General features: G+C 41.8%; 3 protein-coding genes across 6 annotated transcripts; 1 reads left to right on the forward strand and 2 right to left on the reverse strand.

The window, feature by feature from the left end:
* Nucleotides 1-2,943: 2,943 nt before the first annotated feature.
* On the reverse strand, nucleotides 2,944-5,842 carry LOC120661041 (tRNase Z TRZ2, chloroplastic-like). Its single transcript, XM_039939730.1, has 8 exons — nucleotides 5,301-5,842; nucleotides 4,879-5,041; nucleotides 4,733-4,803; nucleotides 4,517-4,612; nucleotides 4,327-4,440; nucleotides 3,606-3,674; nucleotides 3,420-3,494; nucleotides 2,944-3,350 (listed from the first exon to the last, which is right to left on the reverse strand). The coding sequence occupies exons 1-8, from the start codon at nucleotides 5,679-5,681 to the stop codon at nucleotides 3,261-3,263; spliced, it is 1,059 nt and encodes a 352-aa protein (XP_039795664.1). The 5' UTR covers nucleotides 5,682-5,842; the 3' UTR covers nucleotides 2,944-3,260.
* Nucleotides 5,843-6,007: 165 nt separating this feature from the next.
* Nucleotides 6,008-10,335, reverse strand: LOC120661040 (putative BPI/LBP family protein At1g04970). Of its 4 annotated transcripts, XM_039939729.1 has the most exons (7): nucleotides 9,828-10,335; nucleotides 8,698-8,837; nucleotides 8,307-8,377; nucleotides 8,023-8,138; nucleotides 7,458-7,706; nucleotides 7,057-7,182; nucleotides 6,008-6,591 (listed from the first exon to the last, which is right to left on the reverse strand). In XM_039939729.1, exons 1-7 carry the CDS (start codon nucleotides 10,221-10,223, stop codon nucleotides 6,379-6,381), a joined length of 1,311 nt encoding a protein of 436 aa, XP_039795663.1. In that variant the 5' UTR covers nucleotides 10,224-10,335; the 3' UTR covers nucleotides 6,008-6,378. The 4 variants fall into 4 exon arrangements, 2 of the variants coding, with proteins under 2 accessions (XP_039795663.1, XP_039795662.1); XM_039939728.1 differs by having other exon boundaries at nucleotides 8,023-8,377; nucleotides 9,828-10,334; XR_005669804.1 differs by having other exon boundaries at nucleotides 6,072-6,835; nucleotides 6,917-7,182; nucleotides 8,023-8,377.
* Nucleotides 10,336-10,507: 172 nt separating this feature from the next.
* LOC120661042 lies at nucleotides 10,508-15,011 on the forward strand. The gene is made up of 12 exons (XM_039939731.1): nucleotides 10,508-10,750; nucleotides 10,852-10,913; nucleotides 11,217-11,285; nucleotides 11,407-11,488; nucleotides 11,902-11,972; nucleotides 12,619-12,720; nucleotides 12,802-12,891; nucleotides 13,897-13,971; nucleotides 14,053-14,085; nucleotides 14,169-14,249; nucleotides 14,401-14,460; nucleotides 14,554-15,011. Exons 1-12 carry the CDS (start codon nucleotides 10,696-10,698, stop codon nucleotides 14,725-14,727), a joined length of 954 nt encoding a protein of 317 aa, XP_039795665.1. The 5' UTR covers nucleotides 10,508-10,695; the 3' UTR covers nucleotides 14,728-15,011.
* The last annotated feature ends 1,814 nt before the right edge of the window (nucleotides 15,012-16,825 follow it).

Below are 16,825 nucleotides of genomic sequence, written 5' to 3' on the forward strand. Positions count from 1 at the left end.
TGGTAATACTCTGTCGAACAGCTTGCCGTTATTATTCGTAATGCTACTAGTACAGTATGTTTTCTATATTGTGCTTTTTTTTTTAAGATTCTTTTTTTACCTTTGTGCTTGGCATATTTTTTTACTCCGCCTGAGTTATTTTGACCGAGCAATAAGGTGCCAATGCGCCTGCCGTACTGCCATTCCACTTGGTTTATACCATACGTCTTCAGGCGGGCTGCATTGCACACCCCAAGCCAAATGAATGTAGGCACCTCAACACTGTCACCAATGATAGGATGAAGCAACGTGGAAATTAGCTTCATTTTCTATTTGAATCCACATGGATTGTGTGGGAATCAGTTTATCTGGATCATGATTCCTTCAATCCTCATGAACTGGCATTGTGAGGGATTGAGTTTATCCAAACACAAATCCGGGGCAGATTCCTTGCTTGTAGTTTCTATCGTATTGTCCAAGGCATAGTACCGCTAACATCTTAGTATATGAAACGCAGTAAGCATAGATGGTATCAGCAAATAGGACATTAAACCATAGGTTTATCATATAATTTGGAAATGGAACTTGTGCTCCTGACGACTTGGACCAGTACGACGAATTCAGTAATACATGTTCTGCAACAAGGGATTTGGCATTTGGCATGCCATATATTTGGGCAAATGTACGGATAAACTAACAAGTTAACTTGAAGTAAATGAGTACTTGTGTGATAGAAAATTGCAATTTCAGTAGTAAACAGATATTTTTTAGTGCACACGATGGAAATTATGTCACAGAGTCACATGATATGGACGGAACATAAATCTGAACCGTAGCAAGTCGCCCAAGTCTAAGCACGTTTGAGGAGCTTCTCATACGTTTCACTTACATGTGCCTTGCGTTAAGAGTTACTAAGCTGTTAAGAACAATGAAGATGTTTCATTTATTGTAAGATTCTTACAATTAGGCTTCTTTAGCTGATCTTCCACCTGCTTGTCTACAACCTAAATACTGGGATATTCTTATGTTCAAAGGATAAAGAAGAATATAGCTAGTCCAATGCAGAGTATAGCTTAATATATCCTGATATTGTTTGTGATTACTATTGCAATCAATCATTGATGAAGTCATCGACGACATACCAAATTTTACTATGGCCCTGTCTATATGCTAAAAGTAGAATTTGTGCTCCACTGCTCCTGCCCACGTGGACTAATAACACTTTAATAATACTAGTACACGCATTCCATGACCTATTCCATATTGGCATGCCTTGTATTTGGACCAAAGGGTAAAAATAATAGGACAATCTTTAAGTCTTAAAGAGCTCAATTCACGCTAGAAAATTACAAGTTTAACGGTAACAAAAAAAACTGTGTATATGCAATGGAACTGTGCCATGTTACATGCCCAGAAAACATACCTCAACCATATCAGTCCAAATTGCTTGTTAAGTTTTCCGGTGGCAGACGCATACCAGCCCCATACATACAGTGATGCAAAGGCAAACCTTCAGAAAACATGTTTTAGGCAATAGGCAGGGATAGTGAAAACAATATTACGAGTTGGGTATACGAATTCCTTCAAATCTAAGAGGCTTCCACTTGTTAAGTATTTCACTGCTCTGCAATATAAAGTTATGAAGGGCAAAAGACAGTAAGAAGTACACAACAACAATGTAAGGACGTTGGAGAAACCTATACCTTGGGTGTTCTGTTTCTAGGTATTATCCTTTATGCAGTGCATAGAAGCAGTGGATATCCTATGGGCTCCCTGCTTCACTTGGACTCATGACGGACACAGGTAACGACAAAAATTCATAGTTGCATACTACCAGTACCATCCACATTTTTCTTGTCACAGTTCCAAATAGCTCTTCATATGCTCCGCTACTGCCTTGGTGAAGTTCCAAATCTAAACAAGAGTATCATGATTGACATGCCTAGGTGGCATAAAGGAAAGCAAAAAAAATGACACGCAACTCAGAAACTATCTTTGAATTTTACTTTAAAAATCAATAGCCTTGACAAAGCCAATCCACACCAAGTGACCTCTGGCTCTTTCGCACATTCTTTGCGGTAATCACTGTGGTTTGTCCTGGTTTGACACGACCAAGGTTTGTCATAACCAAGTCTACAACAAGCAAGTTACTTCATTTCCATCGCTCATGTTACTAAACAAATGCACATGACATATCTATAAATGCTTTTACCAGAACACTAACATGAACTGCTCAAGGCATACTATCATTCACGAGGGAAAAGATGGGCTCACAGAGCTGTGGATCTTGCTATGTCAAAGCAATTCTGGGCAGGATGAAGCCCACATGCCTGGAAGGGAAGCCACAACACTGTGAAACTAGCACAGCCAGGGGCAGAGCAGAAGCAAAGAAAGACACTCTTGAAGACATCCTGTATTCTCCACAGAGCATTGAAGCCGAGGCAATTGGGGCACCATCTCCTCGGAGGCATTCTCCAAAGGTCTGCCCACTTGACATGGACTGTTCTTATGAGAACTCTCCTGCTGTCAGGGAGAGCTTCTCCATCGATCGAATGTCCCTGAGGAGCCAAAACAGCATAGCCAGGAGGGTTAGCTTCAGATTACCTGATGAATCCGACATCTTCATCATCCCAGCACGCAACGATCCTGATGAGCACTCCACTGATGATGAGTCCATAGAGGACGCAAGTGAAGAAATTGGTCAAAAGAAACCTCATTATGTAATAACCAGATACTACTAGGTTTGCTCTGCTGTGCAACATCAAGATGGCTAGAAGAAATGAGTACCACAGAGAAGGTCACTGCATAGATGGCTGCTTTATCAGGAAAATTTACTGTGCCATTTTAGAACTCATCATATTCCATTCCATGCAGGAAAGAATGAGTATATGTACTTTTATATATTCCACCATCCAGTTCTCCAAAGTATTGTAATAGCTTCCACCATGTTCTGGAAACTGGAGATATCTAAGAAAATGTTCTATATTTTACAAATCTCATATGTGTCCAAGTATACAAAATACTTATCAGCATGATATCCAGATCTCATATGTGTCCAAGTATACAAAATACTTATCAGCATGATATCCAATCAGCTGTACAAAGTGATGATAGGAAGAGTACGAAAGATAATGGAATTACAAGTGAGCACACTGCACAAAAACAGACATCTATAAGTAGATCGCTTTTTCTTTAACAAAATAACCAGTTCCTGTGTTAACATACACTCAGTTAATTTTAGGTCAAGACCGACAAACACCAGATGCTCTACTTATATACAATTATCTATATTCAGATTTGAAACCTTCAGTCAGAGCAACAACCTTTGAATGTAACTTAGGTTGTAGCCTGGAAACAGCCTGTCGAATATCCTACAAAAGTATCGTTTGCGTCAGACTTGTTGATCATTGACAATGATTTGATAGGTTGTTGGCTCATACCTCAAGACTATATCGATTTGAGAAATGAGTGAGTACGATCGTTTCGTTTCTAAACCACTGAGAATGCTCCATTATCTACAACATAACAGGTGTAGTTTAGTGACTGAACCACCAATCATGTCTGTCTTCACAATTTTCATAAGGCTCAGTAACATGTGAAGGGAGTGTCAGCATGTGAATTTTCACCTCAGATAGATGCATGTGGCCGTGCTCCCTAGCATGCTCAACATCAATGTGGTCATCTAGGAAGGTTGCCTGCATGTGAAATTATGTTGGTACTAAATAATAAAAGGTTGAGAACTTCATGTTTGATATTTGAAGTTTGAAGCATTATCTGATGAACAAACCAGCAAAGTTCTTTTTATTTACAGTTTGTAGCAACAAATACAGTACTATTGGCTTAACATAAACAATACTGCAATGGCAACCAATTACAGATATATTTTTTTCTAAAAAATGCAGGAGAGCTGCATGTCATTGCGTTAATCGCAAGAGACTACAGAGCATATGTATTTGTTGCTATTGCTCTGTAACCAATAGTCTCTAGTAAGTTCTAACATATACTTTCAAGTCTCTAGTGATATTTGGTGAACACCATTCTCTGTTTCTTAAGCGATAGAAAGAGATTGAATCCCTAATGGAAAGGGAGGATTAGGGTCCAATTCCCTGGAATCTTGTTCAAATTTAATCTAAATCCTAAAATTTCATGAGCAGCACCTCTTCTAAACTAGCCCTACATTGGAAATTTTCAAGAATTTTGCATGTTCTGTTAATTTATATTTCTTCAATAATACACACTCGAGCAACAATACCTTTTACATATTCCTGAGCAAGAACAATAAGCATGCTTTCAGGTGGAACAAAGAACAACCTAGGCACAGGAACACTAGAGGTGCAAAGACAATACCTCAGTTATGAGAACCTTTGCTCTCAGGGCATCTGCATTTCTTGGGTCAAGAATAAAATCAGAATTTGTATCTCCTGTGAAGGCAACTTCCGGGTACAGTATGGTATCCGTAATCTAATATCAAATCATGTGGTCAATAGCGTGCAAGAAATATTCCTAATGAAGAGTAGGCCAACTCGAGAGAGCTCACCTCAGTGCCTGATTGCTTCAATTTCATTATCTGACTACCTTTCAAATGAGCATACTGCTTTTTCAACTTTCTTCGAATAGAATAGATGACATACCCCTTTACAGCGTTGACAAACCACATAGGGCAAAGATGGACAGTGTCCGTAAGCATTAAATTATGATCAATAATCACACATGTCTGCTAACTCTAATAGTTTGATTGACCTCAGAGCAGTACCTGGCTTGGTATAGCATGGTAAGTTTGAAATGGCCTGGCAACAAGATCATTACGTATTTCATACGTCTCTCCTGAAAGAAATTATTGCATCATGAGGAACAAGCAAGCAGAAAACATACAATACAGCAGTGAAACAACATCCATACCCAGATCAAGTGCAACTAATTCAACATTCAGTTCAATTTGACTCATTCTGCGATGGACCTGAAGCAGCTCCTCAACATCATCCCTGATGCATGGTGGTACAAATACAGTAGGAGGCTTCAAGTTATAGAGGCCACGGGTAGCTATGTACATTGGGAGACCACCCTGAACAACAACCACAGGAAAATTGGTGCATCAAGCGTTACTGATAGTTTCATAATTCAAGTAGACACGGATGCACTTAAGATGACATGATTTTTCTTCCTACAGGTACTGCAACATTATTCTGGGATAAGCTATTCCTTGTTCTAACAGACCTGTAACAGCTTCGCTTAACAATTTTGCATCTAGAACATATCTAACCAAGCCAAGCAAAAGCAAAATTAGTGTCTAGGCAAAACAGAACATGGTCCAGGGTCCTCACGATGTGGTCGAGGTGGGCGTGGGTGATGAAGAGGTAGTCCTGGCTGACGGCGAACTGCGGCCCGCGGCCGATGTCGAACGCGACGTTCAGCGACGGCACGGTGATGCAGGTCTCGTGCCCGCCCACCGAGATGCCCTCGATGGCGTACCCTTCTACCTCCACGCCCTTGCGCTGCACCTGAGCCCGCGCGCGCCGGTACTCTTCCTCTTCCGCCAGCGCCCGGTCCAGCACCGACAGCAGCCCGCCCCCTTTGCCTCCGCCCCCGCCGACGGTGGAGGCCACCGGCTTCCTCGCGGCAAGCGTCTGGAAGCGGGACAGGCGGGTAGCGGTGCGGGAGAGAAGGAGGGTCGAGGGGGCAGAGAAGAGAGAGACGGCCGCCATGTCCGGCCAGCGAAGTGGGGAGCGGGATGGACGGTGGCTAGTGGCGGGGCGCCGCCGGGGTTCTGGGTTTTGGTGCGGTCGGCTGGAGGATAACGAGATGTATTCGCATCGGAGCCCCTGAGAGTTTTCTCACTGTCTGCTTCGTACTGTAGCCGAAGGCAGATGCAATGGCTACTGAACTAGTGAGGAGCTTTTTGTAAAATGCCAGACAAACAAGCAAACAGTGTAACCGCATATTGCCAAGGATTGCTGATATCAATAACAACGGCTGGCAACAATACAATCATACAACAGCATAACTGGAGACTTCCAGGTGAGAGCAAAGATCAATAAGCTGCTGTATTGACTGGTCATATCATCATCATGATTACAAGCGAAATTCAGGTAAAATTACAAAACCAAAAGATTATACACAGTTGTGCATATTATATACAGGCACCTCGATAGTTGTTCATTGAAAGAGTGATAGGTTCATAGTGCATTACAACTACCCACTTCTCTTCAAACCTAGTGTAAGTGTAGCAACTCAACCTAAGGACTGCTTGTACGGTTCTGCATATAAACATATACATTGCACAGTTGTTTACATTAAAAAAAAAGAAATGTTACATTGCCATGGCATTACTGTACGATTTGCTACAGCAGGAGTCTACAATAGTAGTTCCATGGTGGTTGCCATGCTTTTGCTGAACCAACATTATAGGATAAATCTTCCATGGGTCTGGACAGGGAACAGGGCCTCTGGTTCAATGAAGGTGACATCGCAGCTTACAATCAGTTTTGAGTAAGAAGTGAGGATATATGCATCTCTGATGGAGAAACCCTTGATGATGGGCAACGGAAAGCCTTTCTCGAGATATGAGTTCACATAAGGCACAAACAAGTGTTTCAGGAAAATTCGTAGCACTGTCTGCGGATATAACAAAAGTTGCATCACATTAGACATCTTGAAGGCAAGATACTAAGTTCCAGCACAAGATGTTCAATGAACTCTGAAATTTACATATGCAACTCAACGAGCCACTGGTACTTGGTCCTAGTAATAACTAAGTTAAAAGACAATGATACATGCTGTAAAAACTACAACACCATGTTGTTCCGTGGAGCATTTCAATTTTGAAAGATTGCAGCCTATGATGGGATCCCCAAAACCTCTATAAGAATATTTATTGGATTAGTACCATGAACCTTATTGGAAAACTACGTAAATTCCAAAACATAGTATCACAATTTACCATAACTTTCCTCTTGCTATTATGATCTCGAAGCTGAACTTGCTTAAAGGGTGTGGTGTGTGCAATTGAAGGCCCTGCACCTAGGAGACAAAATAGGACAAGCAGGAAGACAACATAAATATATAGTTCAGCAAAATCACCTGAACTAGAACAGTGTGGAGTTTGCCAACTTGACTCCACTTCAATGTAAATGAGAAATAATCCAATTCCACTCTTCCACCAAGGTTATTCCCTGATACCGCTGCGGCTCCAGAAACAGCAACTGACTACAGAAGCAAAAGCCATGTACGGTAACCACAACAGTACAGTTTGGAACACTGGGCAATGCATATATGGTCAGGAAGATACAGAAAAAATGTTGAATCTAATGAGAGTTTACTTGACGGACAATATATTGAGCATATCAAACATAACAGTTTAGTAGGCAAAATCAGAAAATAGAAAATGTACTAACAACATTAGTTTTCAGGTAGTGGAATCCAGAAGCTAGCTATAATTAAAAGCACACAAATCTCTAAAAGAAAGATGGAAAGAACCTCACCACTGACATGCAGGCAACTGGAATTATCTTTCCAGAATCCAAAACATTAACTGTGACATCTAAGTCAACTGTGGCATCAATTCTGCCCACATTAATCCTCACAGAGGGAGGCGAAATTGCAGAAATATTAAGTAGCATATTATCATCTGGATATTTTTGATACAGTTGAGGAACCAAAAACCTCCAGCTAGCAGTGTTCAAAAGAAACTGATTGGGAATCTTGTCCACCATCCTTCGCAGCAAACCAGCCTGAAAAATTAGAAGTGTTGTAACAAACAGAATATACCAATTGCAGTTGAAACAAGAAATCAAGGTCCAAGTCCATAACCACACATTGACACAGTCAAGAAAATATTATGCTAGTGGCAAAAGAAAAGGAGCATTTACTTGTCACCATCAACCAAAGTAATAGGTCCCATTTAAGAGTTATATCAAATGTATTCCAACATACCCACAGTCAAGAAAATATTATGCTAGTGGCAAAAGAAAAGGAGCATTTACTTGTCACCATCAACCAAAGTAATAGGTTCCATTTAAGAATTATAGCAAATGTATTCCAACATACCTTGAAGTACAGATCTGAAACAGAGTTGAAAACATCTTCATCCAATGAAATCCAAAGCATTTTTGAGGAACTCCCAAGAGGTAATGTGTATTTGATATCTCCAAGAATCATGTATCTTGGAACAGCAGTTTCATCAGATGGGATAAATAAGCCGTCTATATCAAACTCAACAGAGGAGCTCTTGAATAGTGGATCATTAACAAAAGTCACATTCATTGCAGCAACACTATCAAGATCAATTTTCTTTGGAAGGTTTGCGAGGAGCGAGTCAAGCTTCAATGCACCTTCCATTATCTTTTTCGTAATTGCATTTTCCACTGATGATCTGATATGATTGCTGGAAGCATCTATAAACCTAGAAAAAAGTAGACAGAAGAAACATCTCACTCATTACTCATATTGTTCAAATAAGATGCCTGATGAACTGGAATTCAAATAGAAAGAACACAGCTTGATTCACTTCAGAAACAAGTGGAGGTGCTCAAGGGGACACTAAACAAATTGTTGTCTCCTGACATAAAGAGACTAAAGCTGAAAACTTTGAATAGAATTTGAAATGCAATGATATGTGTTTCATATTTACTGGTTGCTGGTGAAGGAAAATTCAATTTACTGAGCCCCTTTCAAAGGAATAAAAAACATAGTGCTTGTAGAACAAAATTGTGAACCACGTACACTTGATAGAACCAAGATGCTCCTCCATTTAACGTTATGTCTAACTCCTTCATATAACAGCCACATTCCATAACAGTCAGCTTGAGAGATCCATTTTGATTCTTGATGCCCATGGAAACCCCAACCTCCATTCCTTCAACCTTAGCGAAAAGTATTTATGAATACACCTTGTGCCTTTGTATACATACATGTCAAAACTGCAAATACTACATTAATACAGTTAAAGTTACCTGCTAACAACAGTATAGCAACTCACAGATAATAAATATAAATCTATGGAGCTGAAATTGTATGCTAAACAACATAACCTTGGATCCATTTAACTTTGGACTTGTTTTCAGCACTGGTTTCACAAAGTGTACATATTTGAGATCTTTTGCCTTTGATGAAAAGAACAATCGGCTTATCATCAAAACAAGGATTGAGGTGCATATAGAACATCTAAGTCACTGAAAAGCTGTCGCTATCTAGGTGCTTTGTATAATCGAGTTCTTATAAATTTGTAAACTCCATTGAATTAAGATGCTGCAGTTTTGATCAAATTTTATCTTACAAGCTTACAGGTTGTGTGAAAAAGATAGCAGTTTGGACAACCTAGAGTTAAAGCGTAAGCATAACATCATGCTGCTAATGAAAGAAAGAAAACCAATATCCAATATCTTAGATTTAGTAAAAAAAGCAATGGACACTGAAGAAGACTCATAAACCACTCCATTCCGTATTTACATAAAAGGCACCCACATACCACTATACCCTAAGGAGGTTGAAACTTGAAAGTACCTTCAGTAGTCTGTACCACTCAATTTGGCAGCACACCAGATTATAGACTGTATATAATTGCCATTAACAAGTCTGAAGTAGTTCACTTCTCAGACAATTGGTTTTACTTCTGTAACTGATGCCTAAAGATTTGAAGGATGACCATCGACCTTTCACTGATAGAAAATGTGCAGCTCATTGTTCGAAAAAAAAATGCGCAGCTCTCCTTCGTATACTCTAAAGACATGCTCCATCGGCCAGAATCAAATTATTCAACTAGAACAGCTACCAATCAGCAAGCAGCGCCTCTCAAGAATATATACAATCCAATAGCGACCACCGACCAAGCACACGAGCCCCGCCATTTATACCTGAATCGAAGCATTCCCGGAGTCAGAGACGGTCACGACCCAGGAGCTGTACGAGTAGCTCCACCCCATGGTGAGGTTCGCTCTAGCAAGCGAGGCGGCCACGACGACGCCTTTCTCCCCGACGGCGACGGTAGAGTTGGTGACGTTGAGGCCGCGTAGCACGATCCCGGAGGCGGTCATGCGGACGGTGCCGACGAGCGGGATGCTCATGGATTTCTCGATGTCCGGCACGCTGAGGGGCGTGAGCGTCTCCGCGGCGTGGGACACGAGCAGGTCCTTGGCGAAGTCGAGGCCCGACTGGGAGATAACGGCGGAGATGTGCGGTGACGCGCCCGCGGGGGAGTGGGCGTTGAGCAGCTGGAGCACGACGAGGAGGGGGAGGAGTGGGGTGCCCATGGCGGCGACGAGCCGAGGAGGCTAGCAGCTAGCCTAGCCGCCTAGGATTGGGGAGGTTGGTCGCTGGGGTGGTAGTAGTGGCGTGAGGGGGAAGAAGACGCGCGGTGGCGATGCTTGCGGAGGTGTCGAGCTTTGGCCTTTGGGGGAGGAGACGTGGAGTGGTGTTGGCTCGCCATTGCTTACGTGGCGGAGACGTGGCTGCTGCCTGCTGGGCTGCTGGCTAGACCGTAGTGGTTACCAACCCTTTTCACTGACATGTGGAGCCCATTAGTCCAACTTGCCCTTGCCACACGAAACCTGGCAGGTCTCCCGGTCCAGGCGCCCTCCTCGCCCTGTGAAGCTTTCCCCTCCCAGAAGCTTCGCACGGCTGTCTTCCTCCTCCTCGTCCTACTCGCCGCCGCCGCCGCCGCCGCCGCCGCCGCCTTCTAGAACCATCCAGAGGCTAGCCGGAGCAGCGCGAGGTCGGTGGGTCATGGCGACGCAGACGGGGGTCGCGGCCTCCAAGGTCCTCATCCTCGTCGGCGCAGGTCCTCTCATCACCGCCATCGTCCCCATCAAACATTTTCTTCGATTGGCTGCGACCTGTTGCTGTTTCGACCCCTGATGTTATGAATTGGTGCCTGTGCAGGGATGACGGGCTCTATCCTGCTGCGGAATGGACGCTTGTCTGATGTATTGGGGGAACTCCAGGTCGGTAGAATTTTTCCCCATCTTGATGTTCAAATTTTATTAAATACGTTGTCAAGCGGTTTGGCCTATGCCTCTGCCTTATTTATTGTCTTCGCATTACTGAACTTTGTTAGCCGATTCGTTAATGACGTCGCCATGGGTAGTAAAAGCATTAATTTTGTCCATGTGTGATTAGAAGCGTGTTGTAAATTGCATCGACGACTTAGTTGTAGTGACTCCTCATACACATCATACCGATTTTGATGATATGCTCTCTGCAACTTCGCCTGCAAATGTTTATTTAAGCACATCTTATGTGTTTAGGAGATTATGAAGGGTGTAAATCAAGGAGCTGCTTCGGGCCCCTATGACATTGCCCTTATTCAAGCTCAGGTATGCTTTTTCTACATATGGAATACATCTTACTGTCAGCATCTGCATGGAGGTTACTCTTGCTTGCCTCCATCTTGATAGAATTATTTATCTTAACTTTGCATGCTGATGATTAAATTAGATTCGGAATTTAGCCCAAGAAGTACGAGATTTGACATTATCAAGGCCTATTACCATACTGAATGGCAAATCTGACTCAGGAGGTTTGTACCTGCTTCACTGTCTCTTCATTCTGTTTCCTTTATTTACACGTTTGTGCAAATAGCCATTTCATGTGAGTCTTTAGTTTCAATTCATATAGTTCCTCTTATGAATGTTCACAGAAGTTTAAATAACTAGTTATTTGTATACACTTCTAAATGTCTATATCTATAAGGATATCATCCACATAGTAGTTCTCTGCTAAAAAAATCATGAAAGCATGTTCAGGGCTGAAGTTAACAATTATTTATCCATGATGAAGCCAAAATACCTACAAGCTGGCAGTTTCATACATGTAGATTCTTAGCTTGTAGCAGTTTATTATAAATGGGTAAATGGCTAAATGCTGTTGGTATATTCGCCCCTTTGTATTGTTTGTATAATTTTCTTAGTTATTTGCGTATTCCTTTTGCAGGCGGTTTATCATCCTACGTACTACCAGCTGCTGCAGTTGGAGCAATGGGTTATTGCTATATGTGGTGGAAGGTAAGATGCAAAATTTATGCCCTTGGTTAGTTGATTATAAATTTTATTTATTCTCTCCTCTTTTTCTCCACAAGTTGTTTGTGTCCTTTAAATTTCATGATAACCTTTTTATTGAGTTAGTAACTGAATAAAAGAAAGCAACAATTGTTCCCTGTATTACTATTTTAGCTATTTGCTATGTTTTGTAGTCAGTGGATACTAAAGAATTTGCTATTTGTGTTCTAAATAAGAAATTAATGCATGATTTCTCACAGATGGTACCACATTTAGTTCTACCAGGGTTTTCTGTGAATGCAGCTGTAAAAGTAAATAACTGGTACTCATCCATGTAGAGACCATGGATGAATTTTCTATCTTAATTTGATAATAATGTCATGCTGATTGGCAATGGAATATCCAATCCAAGTTTCATCTATTCAAGTTAAGGGACAATTCCTGGTTCTACTAATGACATCTCCCTAATTCTTTAGGATTTAGAGGCAAGACCACTAGACATTTCAAATCCTAATGACGGCCCAGGTCAAGAATTTTCCATTGAATAGGATGTGAACTGCTAGAAGTAAACCAAACACCAAGAGAAAGGTTGCCGTCAGAATAATCTTTTCACTATTCTGGTTTGTATTTCTTACATGATAACCTCATGCAGGGATTGTCTCTCACAGATGTCATGTTTGTCACAAAACGTAACATGGCTAATGCTGTTCAGAGCATGTCAAAGCAGTTGGAGCAAGTTTCATCAGCATTAGCTGTATGCTTTATTCCCAACTCCATTTCATGTTTACTTCAGCAGTTGTTATCTCCGCTGATCTTTAAGTGCAATTAATTTCAGGCAACAAAAAGACATCTAACTCAACGGCTTGAGAATTTGGATGGAAAAATGGATGAACAAGTAGAGGTCTCCAAAGCCATTAGGAATGAGGTTGGTTCAGTTGAACAATGCTATTCCTGATTCATGAGTATTAGTATTATGATATTTGCTTGATACTCACATGGTCCTCCTAAAAGGCTGTCCTTTGGTGTGGCTGAGCATCCATGTTCGTTTCTTTTGATACTATGCCTGTTAGATAAGTCTCACATATGTGCGTCTATCTATCTATAATATTACTCCCTCCGTCCGGAAATGATCTACACATGAGTGTTTTAGAGTCGTCCTAAATTGATCTTCACATGAGTAGTAGTCATGCATGTATTGGGTGTCTCTTCAAATTCCATAGCATCCATTGGCCTATTCATGTATTAACTGCTGCCCCTTGGTATTTGCGAAGACCTTCATGTGTAGATCATTTCCGGACGGAGGGAGTATATTATTACTAAATAGGGCTAGGTATAGCCCCCCCCCCCCCCACACCCCCCGGGTGATCTCGATGGGATCACACGGAGGATTTTCGGGCCTCTTGTGGCTGCTTAGTAGCATATTCCCTAGAATATGCAGTTGGAGTATATATATATATATATATATATATATATATATATATATATATATATATATAAGACTGCCCCTTGGGCTTTGTGGGTTGAGAGAAACAGATTTCATTTGGGCCAACAATGCCTGCATCTGATCAGCACTTCTTAAATGTTACTAGCCAGAGAGTAGCATTTGAGATAAATGTTAAAGAGATAATAGTGATCATGAGCACTAGCAAATTTATATTTTATTTTGTATTTTGTTAAACTCTGTGATTAGTTGGCCTATGCCTTTTTCATAAACCAGCATAACTGTAACATACTAATATGTTCATTGCTTGCTTAATTTTGTTCTCTTATAGCACCAGAGACATTTTTTGTTCTTCCTAATTTATGCAGAAGCTTTTCAAGCATTTGCTTAGTGTAATGTAGATATCATGTGTGTGTAGCTGTAAAGCTATGAAATATATTTAGTATCCTTGTTTCAATTCATTCATATAGTTTTGTTCTATATGTAAAGGTCAATGATGTTAAAGTTGACCTGTCTCAAATTGGATTTGACATTGAAGCGATTCAACAAATGGTTGCTGGGTTGGTGAGTTTGATCATTCTCTTAAAGTTTTTCGTGAAGTGCTGTCGAAATTAATATCATAACCTTGGTTTTTCTTAATATCAGGAAGGAAAGATCGAGTTACTTGAGAACAAACAGGTATCTTAATTTACTTTTTAGTATTAGTGACCCATGCCATCCTCTAATTATCCTCACCTTAACCTCCTGTGTTTATTGAACAGGATGTGGCTAATACTGGTATATGGTACCTCTGCCAAGTAGCAGGTGGTAGAAAAGATGGAATAAACACCAAGTTTTTTCAGGTGAGCAGATTATTTGGCTAGTCAGTGCATGATAAAATGGTTTTGTTTGTTCGTTCATGTAAACATAATATGTAAAGAGCATCTATCTTTGTTCATGTGTTATTTGTTGATATTTTGTTCTTATGATCCATCACTGTTTTTTATTCCACAGGAAGCCACGGAAAAGCTCAAGCTTCCACATCCAACCCAACCTGAAACCAAGCCTGTGAAGGTACATGTCCCTTTTTTCATTTCGTTGGCCTCCTTCCAGGTATTATGACTTTATTGATGCTGAATTTCCTATTTGATGGTGTGGGTATTCTAGGGACTTGAATTGTTTTCGGAGAGCGCCAAGGAAACCAAAGTAGCTGACTCCAAGCCAATCATGTTTACGAGCGATGCGGAGAATGAAAACCCCACGAAAACTGCTGCTGTGAAGGGCGCTGCAGTGCACAGGTCTATCAGGTTCTCATTTCGGAAAGAAGGCCTTGCTTTGTGATCAAATCCTCTCCGCTTGAGATGTACATTGCCTTCCTGATCGCTTTGCCTGATGGTCAGAAGACATAGAAGAATAACCTGCATCTGGAGTGTCTGAATTTTCCCAGAGTAGACAGGTGTGAGGTATTTGGTCTGATTTGAGAATACCTCCGATTCCACTCCATTTTTTTGCCCCTGGATTTGATTCATGTATGGTTTGATTTGATGTTTTGTGTGATTTTGTATACGAGGGATGGTAAAGAATAAATAAAGCACAGCCTTTTGGGGGGTCAAGTTTTTGAGAAATAACTGGCACACATCAGGGATTGCAGTGGCCACACATGGCTTCCAATCCTGAGAGTCCGTGCATGCCTGGCAAATATTGATTTGTGCGCATCCGAGTTGCTCTATGAAGCATTTCGCTGCTTCTGCTTAACCTAGTAACGTTTAATTAGGGGATCTTGCTACGGTTAGATAGATCTGAATGATTATTATCATTCGGGGAGGTAATAGGATTTATATATTTTTATCTTAAGAAAAGAGGAAAATTAGAAAAAAAAATTCCGGCATTTTGATTTGTTTTAAATCAGAGCTTTTCACGATTTGTCCCTGGTGCATGGTGGGTTTGCTTACAACTGAACACCTCATCAACTCTTCTTTTGTTTCTCTGACGTGCCATTTTACCTAGACAGCTAGACTTTTAATTAGCCAAAGAAGAAGGCTGACACAAGTTCGCCATACAGTGTCACAGGCTCGCGGTGGCAGCATCCACGCATGTCATGTGTGCAGCAGCTCACTAGCTCAGGGCCACACTAGAAATACTCTGAAATTCTTTTAAAAAAAGAAATACTCTGAAAACGGCAAGGTCTCGAAACCTTGCGCACACGGCACACCTGAAACAGGTTCTGGCCTTTCCACGAGGCTAATTACTGGTTGCAGACCCGCAGGCAGGAAGTCAATCACTGCGTTCGGCAGGCTGGAGTTGGAGTGGTGTGAAAGAAAAACATTGTTACCTGACTGTTGGTTGGATGCAGTGTTGAAGCGATGTGAGAGAAATATTGTAGGGCTGGAAACTGGTGCACCAGCCGAACACGGTGAATGTGTGGCGCGATGCAAGCCGCAGATTTTTGAAAGGTCGCCTACCATCTGACACATAACACCAGGAGATCGAATACTTAAAACAATTCCCTGACCGACTGGGCGAAGCAACGAAGCAGCTGATGCATGCAGACTTTTGCGAACATGTATGTATGTTGCGTACACACCGCAGGGGTTGGAAAACTTTGCTTGAAACCATCCGGAGATTTACTAGTGCCTCACGCCAGGCCAGTAGCTAGCGTCAAAGCTTGCGTCCCGGACACCGGTTCTCATGGCACGGCACATCATGGTATGCATCTTGGTGCCACCGCCGCCAAAGTCAAAACCAGCAGCTCAAGGCAGCTGACCGCAGCCATCGGCTGTCCGCTTAAACAAACCAAACCCAAGCAAAAGTTTAAGGGCAGTCCCAATCCAGACTTTACCATGGAGTCTAAGTCTCATATTTATTGTGTTTTGCTGATGTTGCAGTATATTTATAGAAGAGAGAGGGAGAGAAATCAAGACTAAAAGGCTTATTTGGACTCCAAGTCTTCACGCAAATCAAGAATGAATGTGAGAGAGACAAGTGAGCCATATAAACCAAAGTAACACACTTTGCATTGAGAAGTATAGTTTTTTGTGATGGAGTCTTTGAGGTTTAGACTCTATGAGTGCAGCCTGCATTGGGACTGCCCTAACACCAGTAATACGACACTGGTGTGATTAGCAACACCGCTAACTGCTCCTCCGATCCATAATAATGACCCGTCTTCCTCGATGCCGCCGGGAGGCCCCGCGCGCGCGGCAGCGTTTTTTTTTTTTGTTGCTGAGGGAAACAGCGTTTTACTAATTTCGCGGCACCGTACCCCACACGTGCCGCTGCGGAGAGAGGGAAGGGATCCCGAGGACTCGCAGCGGATCCCCGCCCGGTTGCGGTGCAGGGGACGACGTACCCACACTGGACATTTGTGCACGCATATGTTCCAAACACACGACGATTCACACGGAAGACCTTTCTCCCAGCTCGTGCACGACGTCCGCGG

Source organism: Panicum virgatum, chromosome 2N (assembly GCF_016808335.1).
Source record: "Panicum virgatum strain AP13 chromosome 2N, P.virgatum_v5, whole genome shotgun sequence".
Classification (NCBI taxonomy): Eukaryota; Viridiplantae; Streptophyta; class Magnoliopsida; order Poales; family Poaceae; genus Panicum; species Panicum virgatum.